Below are 9,154 nucleotides of genomic sequence, written 5' to 3'. Positions count from 1 at the left end.
CCGCCAGGCAGGTGCTGCCCGCGGCGGCTCGTACCTGCTCGGCCCGGCCGCCCCGGCCCTCCCCGCCGCCGGCTGGCTCTGCCTGGCAGTGGTCGGGGCCGGGAGGGGTGCGGAGCCAGGCGGGCAGGGCCGGGCCCCCGCGGCGGGCGGAACGCGCGGGGCGGCGGGCGGCGCCGGCGGGCCCCTTTGGCGGCGGCACCGCGCGGCGGAAGGCGGAAGGCGCGGAGGGAGGGAGAGGGAAGGAGGGAGGAAGGAGGGAGGGGGAGGCGGCGGCAGCCATGGATGACCAGGGCTGCCCGCGGTGCAAGACCACCAAGTACCGCAACCCGTCCTTGAAGCTGATGGTCAACGTCTGCGGGCACACGCTGTGAGTGGGGCCGCCGCCCCGCTCTGAGGGGGGCCGGGGCGGGGGGGGGAACGGACGCGGTGAGGGGAGAAGCGCCCCGGCCCGGGGGTTGCTCCTCTGCGGGGGGACCGGGCGGCGGGGCCTGAGGGGAACGATCGCTCCCCCAGCCGGTGCGGGGGTGGGGGCGACCCCGGCCGCCCGGCCCGGCCCGGCCCGGTCCTGCGGGGCTCCGCGGGACCCGTGCGGGCGTTTGCGAGGCGGCTGCGGGCCCCTCGTGTCCCCCGCTCGCCTCTCCCGGCGGCAGCGGTTCCGTTTGAGGCCAGGGGCTGGATCGCGGTGTGGGTCTGAGGCGGTGCGTTCGGCTGCTTCTCTGTAGGGAAATGCTCGGGGGGGGGCGGAGGGGATGTGTTTGTGTGTGTGGAAACAGAGGGGACTCGGCGTGTTCGGTACCGGCTCCTGTCCCGAAGGGGTGTGAGGCTTCGGGGTATGAAACGGGGAACCTAGAGAAAAATACATTTCTCATCAACTTAAACACTTCTTACTTGTATTTAATACTGTGCTTGGATAGTTAAGGGAAGGGGAAAAAAAAAAGTGATTTGTGTTATTTTTTTGGCGTGTTAATTCTCTTGAATGAGGAATGCTTTGAAGGTTTGATGCTGGTTTAAATGTTGGAAAATCCTCTTGTGAACCTGTGCTGGTGGTGGTGTTTACTCATTCAGTATTTTTTTTTTTTGCAACAAGAGTCACGAGTTTTTCTTTTTTTTCCCCAGAGATGAACACTTAGATAATTCCCACCACTGGCTCTAGCTGTTTTAAGGCATACGTAGTCTGAAATCATTCACTTTCAGATCTGGAGATCTTCCTTAGTGTGGAAGTTTTAAAGGTTCTAATCTAAATTCTTTCTGGATACATATGATAGGAGCCTCATACTGCAGTAGCAGCCCTTTCTGGTGGGTTTTTTTTTGTTTGTTTGTTCGTCTTTTGTGTTTTTTCATCTTTCCTGTGATGTGTATGTTGAGTTGTTTATATTTTTAAGTGGCATATGAATTACATTGAAAAGACACAGCCTGAAAGCTTTAGTTAACTTGACACAGTGTTGAACAGGATGAAGGAACTGGATTGCAACAAAGGATTTATGTTATTTTCTTAGATAAAAAGCATTAGCTTTCATCCGGTTCCCTGATCCTGCTCTGTGGCCACATAAACACTTCTGTTGCCATGAGGGAAGGTGTGTGGGAGAGCAGCAGATGATCTCCCAGTAGTTAGTGGTGGTCGTGGAGAGGGTGTCATCAGGAGTGCCCCTTCGGTGACAGTGATGCTGGCTGTGTAGAAGTGCAGCATTAGCTGGAGTTCAAAAGGTAACAGCCACATTTAGGCAAGGCAGTGCAGGTTTCAAATGATGCTTCTGTCTTGTATTCCAGTGAAGATCAAAGGACTAGTGGTCTTGATGGTCTTCTGCTTTCAAGCTACTCCAGAGGCACTTCCAGCAGAGGACAGCATGTTTCAGTTTGCTCTCCTACTTTGGTTCTCAGTGGTTTTTTTGTAGCTGAGCTTCGCTTAAGAAAATTAGTCATGTTTTGTGCTTTACTGGGTCCAGCTGCTGACACCGTATTTGGGGTTGATGTCCTTGTCTTGCTTTCCTTGTTTTTTCCAGCTGCACAAGGACTGCTTCTGCTTCCCTCAGCTCTTGTTGTTTGTACTTCTGCATTTGGCAAGTGTTTTATCCAAGACCAGATCAGTAGTCTGGATCCGTGTGGCTCTGGGTTGAGCCAGCCGGGTATCTCTGCAGGGTGCTTACTGGGAGAGGGCTATGCAGACCCACCCAGACTGACCTTACCTGGACCCAGCAAGGTCTCTTAGTCCCTCCTTTATCTTCCCAGCAAAGGGTATCTGTGCAGGTGGGCACCACTGCTTTAAAGCATGTGTATGAGGGTAAAGTTCAAGTCACTGTGGAAGTGGGATCTCTGGATTTCTCTGTTTTTGTTGTAATTAAGGACTCTCCGTCTTGATGTGGTTCAAGTGGGTCACTTTTCCTCTGTAATATCCTTCCAATAACTCCTTTAAGGTTGTGTTTTTGTTATTGTATCCATATGATGTTACAAAGCTTTCATGCTGGAAGTTGTTTCTTTGTAACGGTTAATAAATTCCTGTAATAACTGATCATCTAGAAGCTGGAAGCTCAGATGAGGCACCTGTGAATGAAGTATGAGGGGAAAAAGGGGAGGTAATTGACATTTGTTCTTTCATAAATTCAGGGTGTTTCAGGCACAAGGAAGGAATGTTTAACTAGTTCTCAAAGCAAATGAGCTAACATAAGTTTCTGATGGAGGTTTACCCTTCTTAGGCAATCTATTCCAATAGTTTGCTGTTCTTACCATTGAAAATACTTCTAATTTCTAATCTACGTTTATTTGCTATAGTTTAAGCATTTAAGAATTCTAACATGCATTTTATACACCTTGTGAACTGTACCTCTTCTGCAGGAATGTGTCACGTATTTTGGGGGCTTTCTCTGTGGTGTTTTCCACACTTAAGAAATCCCATTCCTTCAGTCTCTTCTCTTCAGTGATTTTTAAATTTTTATTCTTATACATCTGTGGGTTATTCTCACTGCTTTTCTTGAGGCTTTTTCCACTTGGTTTGCATTTTTCTGGAACACTGAAACTGGACACAGTGCTCCATCTGAGTCCTTAGTACAACAGGCAGAGTCAAAATTATTCCATGCGCTTTTCATATGACACCTGCATTTCATACATCTCGGTAGGATGATAAGTCTTTACGTATTTTTTATTTTTTGCAATGATATGTGTGATTTATGTTCAGCATAAACCCCAGATTCTTTAGCACTTTACCACTCAACATATCTTTGGCCAGAACAGTATTTAACCTTGCCTTCCATGTTGTGTTATGCAGCTGATTACTCTTACCTTTTTGCTCTGTCAAACTACATATTACTTCAGGTGACTTTTGCTCTTGCTTCAAGTGACTTTGGATTCTGAGTCCCTCCATCCAAGTGCTTGTAACTGTCCTAGATTATACTGTTAACTTAAGTAAATGACCTTTCTGTCCTGATATTTTCCCATGTGTAATTTGTGGACAAGTTGTTGTCTGGGAGATCTTCAAAGTTGTTGCTTGTGACCACAAGAATCAAACTGAGGCAGAGCAAAATACGGAGTTGCCTGCAGGAAGTTCCTTGCTAAACAGCCTTTACCCCCAGCCCCCCAGGTTACTTTTTGTAACAGTGGAAAATGTTAAAAGATTAGAGCCATGTGAATGGGCTTGCTACCTTTTTTCTTTCTGACTGAAATAATGATAACTTATCTCTGGGTATGGGTTTCTAATCATCTCTCAGTACTTCAGTATGTACCGTATTTGTTTAGATTATATGACCGTCAATTTAAGAGTGTCAAAAGTCTAGTTAAACCCAAACTATATTGCCTCTAGTTGCTGTTTTGCTACCTACATTGTTACTGTGTCATTGGAGTAAATAAAATTCGTTGGATATGATTTGTTCTTAACAAATTGTGGGTTGGATCTTATCTGCTTCGTTATCTGAAATATGCAGGAGATAGGTCATTTGTCTGATTATTTATTTCAGCATCTTCCCAGGGACTGACAGTAACCCTTACTGGTCCGTGTTTCCCTGTGTATTCAGTTTCCTGCTCTTCTGAGGCAGGTGCTTTTCCCTTTCTTCAGGCTGCTGGAACTTAATGCAGAGAGCAGAGATAGTCTTTGATGACTGCCTTTGTCAGTTTTCAAAGGGCAAATATTATGTCTACCAGACTTGAAAACCTTGACATACTCTTTTAATGCTGTAACCCCTGAATATAGTCCATAGGTTTATGGAAGGTTATTAAGTTGTCAGCAGAAGCATATTGCCTTTGTCATGCTTTCTGTTTGAAGTCTGCCGATAAATATGCATGGGAAATTCAGAGTCTTGACTTTGTTGGCTTGGGAGGTTTGGAGCAATTGCTCTAATGCGTTTCCCGGTTCTAGCTTGTGTTCTTGCTCATTTTGCTGCCTTATGAGTTACATTAGCCAGTTAATCCCTCTTATTGAATGAAGATCGATGCAGAAAAAGCCCCAAGTGCTTTGGCATCATCTGTTAGAGATTTTTCCTTCCCATTGAATAGTGGGTTAATGTGCTCCTACTTTAACTGCTCTTTCTTTCACTGCAGACGTTCTGAAGGAATATTTTCATGTTACCTTCAGTGTTGCCTCCCAGTAGTTTCTTTCCTAATGCTTTGACCGTTCCTATGTTGTTAACTGTATTGGTCACTTTATTAAGTGACCTTCAGTGATTTGATTTGCACTTGTGCAGAATCTCTTGAATTTCAAGTCGTTAAAAAGCCTATACTTAGCTGAGATGATATGTCGGTAAGCTTCAGGTCTTTCTCCCAGGTTTCAGATAGCTTGTGGTTTTACCATTAGTTCATTTTCTTTATTTTGTGGCTCTCTGTTTTGCCCTTCTGAAGAATTGTGAGAGTTGCTGCCTTACGCCTTCTGTCAGCCAAGTTGTTTCCACTTTCACGTTCTTAGCCAGTTCCTCCCCTTTGGTTAGAATGAAACTAGAAGAGCTTTCCTTTTATCCTGTGTGGTTGTGTGTGGTGTTTTTTGGGTTGGTTTTTTTCTTTTGGCTTTTTTTTTTCTTTTTTCTTCTCACCTCCTATATAAACAAAGTTAATCTCAAAGTATTTGACAACTTGTTGGGCAGTGTGTGTTCTGTTTGTTCCTTCTTTTTTGACAGACGGCTGCAGTGAAGGTTCCTCTTGCTATGAAGTCCTGTGCTTTGGAGGTTTGGCTGTTCATTCTTCTCCTCTTCCCCACTTCATTAATTTAAATCTCGCTCATCTGGGGTAGATACTATGTGTTAGAGTACCTGTGTTGGCCTCCCATCTCTCTTTTACTGTGACCTTGATCCTGCCAACAAATTCATTCTGGATCTTGGCAGCAACATATGCACATAGCGTTTCTCCTGCCTGGTCCTTTCTGTATCTTCCTGTGTCAGTGTGCTTGACCCTGTGTTAGAAGAACTCCAGTGGCTTTCTCCTAATGCTGCATGTTTGCCGTGCTCAGTTCCCCTGTGGTCAGTGGGGCTCCGGAATGTGTTCATGTCTGCTTGTGGCAGAGCAGGGGTCAGCGTGCTGATAAGCACAGCAGTGCTGCGGTGGAGATAAGGGATAGGCAGATGAGTGCGAGAGGATGAAATCGGGCATTGGGTCTCGGCTGTAAACATCCTTCAGGTTGGGCTTCCATTGCAGTTTATTCCAATGGAACCATGCCAAGACTTACAATTATGGGAATATTTTTTTCAGGGGTGGGGGTGGGTTATTTATTAGTATTTTGTTTTCCTTGGTTATTGCTTCTTGACCAGTGTCGCCAAAAGTGTAATACCATGTGGTTTTGGCATTAGAGTAATGTTAAATAAGCCTTTTCCACTATAAATCTTCCCTGTCACCGGGAGGGAAGATGATAAATTAGCAGTTAAAAGTTGTTCTAGGATGGGACTTAGTATGGAAGTGCTCAGTTCAAGAATAATGAATGTCTTTTAAAGTTTATTTTCTTAAGTATAACAGAGGTTCAAGGCATCAGATACTTGGCTTTAAAGATGCTTTTGTGCAGGGGAAAGTGTGTCTAATTATGGAGCAATGCTTGATTAAAGTTCTGCAGTGTATTAGTTTCTAAGGTGCACTGATGGCTTTGCCTTTTTTTAAAAGTTCACTCTCAAGAATTATATTCAAAAGCCTTTATGCATGCATGACAATCTTTGATTATTCAGACGATTCCTAATGTCCGTTCTGAGTGTACAGATGCTGGCTGCGTGCTTGCCAATGGAGTTGTAATCCACCTGGCTTCATTTGAGATCATGAATTATCTTTTACTTTGCCTGCTTGGATTTTGTGGCCTGTGTTAAGTTTTAGGAGGCAGGTTAAGCATATCCCACTGGTTTACTTACATAAAGAGGAAAGGAAATGCATCTATCGAAAACTGCATTAAAAGAATGTTAAGGTTGTTACTGCAAACAGAACTGGGTAAAGAAATTTACTGTTGGCTGTAAACTTGGACCATATGGTCTCCAACAATCAGACATGAAAATCTTAGGTAAAAAAGGTAGTTAATTGGGGCTGCTGGTTCAGCTTTTTTGTCTCACTGCCTGCTATGGGAGGAGGAGGGAAACTGGTATGTAAAGCTCTTTCTTAGGAGTCAGTCCTGCTGCTCCAGCTACTTGTGACCCATCCTGACTCGTAGAGAGAGGAAACGTGGATGTCTGCAGACCAACAAAAGCAAAGAAACTCCCTTTCCTCCCCAGTGTCATGCCAGCTGTTGTGCTGTCTCTGCAAAGTGTCTTTCCCCTGCTTGACATCTCTGGGAGACAGGGGCACAGGTACCAGAGCAACCTCCACAGAAAACTGATAGGCTTGATTTCAGCTGCTGCCAGTGTAGTGGTTTTGGGTTTGTTCATGTACTGCTGCAATCTTAGATGGCAGTTAATGAACTTGCTCTATTATAAGATTTTCTGGTGTCTTTTTCCTGTCTGCAAGAGACTTATGGAAAGGTGTCTAGGCTGCTTATTAAAATGTCTTTTTTTTTTTTTTCTCCTTTTCCCAGAGGGAGATGTGTTTATTTCTTGTTTAATTTGTTAATAAGGCTTCAAAATGAAGACAGCATAAAAACGCTTGCTATCTCTAGGCCCAGCTTTGCGTTGCTCAGGGGAGACATCAATTCACTGAGTTGTGTTGTGGGGATTCTGTAATCTGCCCTGCACCCTGTTATGGCTGTTCCAGGGATTCATTAGGGGGTAAGTGCATCCTCTGAGAACTCTAATTGCGGTGCTAACGGCTGCTAAAATGAAGAAACAGAGGTTCCATTATTTGCATATTTATTTTAATGTTAGGAGCATTTGGAGTTTTGTGGCTGTCAGATTCCCCCAGAGTTGGAAGTAGGAACATCCCTGGTGAATTTGGGGCAGCGGGGTCTCATGCCAGTGCGTGAGGCTGGAGTCATCGGAAAAAAGTTTGGAATCTTCTTGTTTAAGCTCCTTCCAAGTGAAAGGATTGCTTGGCTTCCTGCTGCATTCTTCTCTGCAGTGTGGTTCAGGAAAATGCCTTTCTTCTAAGATGGGGGGAAGCCCTGGAGATTGTGGAAAATAACATAAAACCGTATTTCAGCCAAGTGAGTTTGAGTGAAGAAGTCTAACTAGAAGTAGGCAGTGAGGATCTGTCAGACCAGGAACTTTGAACTTGAGCATGTGGGAATTAGGTGCTTAAATACATATTTGAATTTTATTCGGCAAGCTTTTTTCCTAAAGAAAATATCTTAAATGCAAGATATACAAAGACAATGATACTGTATTCAGGGCTGTCATTTGTACCATAAAGGTTGGCTGTGATGTATATGATTTTTAGGCTACCACATTTTTATTAATACAAAAGTGGGGTGCAGACTCATGAGTGTAAATGGTAGTAGTAGTGCTGGTTGAACCATAGAAATGTGCATGTGAATGCAGGACCTGTGAACAGGCAGCAGGCACAAGGAAAAGAGCCACCATACTCTGGTACTTACTAGTACTTACTGCTCCTTGCAGGAGCTGATCTAGTTTGCTAACCTGGTAGAAAATGAGAAGCTTTTTTGATAAGTTATGTGGTCGTGTTTGTACAGGGCTAGTGAGTTGGAGTGGCTTGTGAATGGTAGACAGGCATCAGAGGTGGTGCAAGTTAATCTGTAGGAACGTGCGTCCACAAGTAAGGTAGGAATAGGGTTGACGGAAGGGCCTTGCTATGGCACAATGTTAATTTAGCTTGCACCATTTTGTGAAGCTGCATGCTTAAAAAGCTGGCTTATCTGGGAGAGCAAGTGCTCTGTTTTGTCTCTTAGGCTTGTTTTCTTGCTGCTCTTGCCATATCACATCTCAAATTAGATTCCTGGGTGGTAGATTCGTACTTGCGTGAAAAACTATGTAGTCTTGGTGGAATAAAGCAGATTGGGACTACATGTAGCTAAAAATCTCAACCAGAAAAGGAGTTTTGTGTGGTCCTAACAATGCCTGCTTTGCTTTGGTGAGGTAAGTATTGAAAACTATGTAGCCTATTTCATTCCCAACAATTTACATCTCTGAGAGAAATCTCTTTGTTTCTTCTGGGTGAGTTGGGAGACACATCAGGGAGGTTTTTACTCACCTTTGTCAGTTCTATCAAGGGAAGTTAGGTTAACTGGTGGTTGGTTGAAATAGTTGCACAATCATAACCTGTCTGCATCCTCAAAGGAAGAAGCAAAATTATTATTTTTTTTTAAAAGTGGAATGTGTTCCTTCAGAAAGAAAGCTTTTTCATGACTTCTCAGGGAATAGAAATCTAGGTCATCTTTCTTCTTTGTCTTTTTGGAGTTATTCCTGTTTTTATTAATTGGGGTTAGATGCTCTTTGGACTATGTTCCATCCCATTACTCTTCCAAAGTCTCTCCGAGTTAGTCATGGGAGGTGATTAAATCGTTGCTGAGTTACCCAAGAGGCTATTTCCTTCTGCCATCCAGTTTTGACAATGAATATTTGCTTTTAAATTTCACTCTGAATCATGGTCTTAATACTTCTGATGAAGTGGTGTTAATGCTTCAGTTATATTATTCTTTTGTTTTACAACTGACATATTTAGAAAATCTTCTCTTTTCTCTGTTGAGCTATCAATTGGCATGTCTGCTTAGTAATACTTCTTGTCTGCTTAGCAAAGCTAGCAGAGCTCTACTCTTCATTCCTCATAAGTACTTTTTGGAAATTTAAGTTGTGGTTCTGCTCTGAGATGTAACCTTGGCAAA

The 9,154-nt window shown here is 43.9% G+C and overlaps 1 protein-coding gene across 3 annotated transcripts in view; it reads left to right on the top strand.

The window, feature by feature from the left end:
- The window catches only part of MNAT1 (MNAT1 component of CDK activating kinase), a 128,024-nt gene that overhangs the window by 719 nt on the left and 118,151 nt on the right, over positions 1-9,154 (top strand). For 2 of the 3 annotated variants that reach the window (XM_052783468.1, XM_052783467.1), the window contains exon 1: positions 171-367. The exons of the other annotated variant lie outside the window; for it this stretch is intronic. In XM_052783468.1, coding sequence (XP_052639428.1) covers positions 279-367 — 89 coding nt within the window. In that variant the 5' untranslated portion in view covers positions 171-278. Of the gene's footprint in view, positions 1-170; positions 368-9,154 lie in introns of those variants that run through there. 3 annotated transcript variants of the gene reach the window in all.

The sequence above is a fragment of the Harpia harpyja genome, chromosome 3, assembly GCF_026419915.1.
Source record: "Harpia harpyja isolate bHarHar1 chromosome 3, bHarHar1 primary haplotype, whole genome shotgun sequence".
NCBI classification, from domain to species: Eukaryota; Metazoa; Chordata; class Aves; order Accipitriformes; family Accipitridae; genus Harpia; species Harpia harpyja.
Note: the sequence above shows the minus strand (reverse complement) of the source record. Positions and strands in the feature narration are given on the sequence as shown.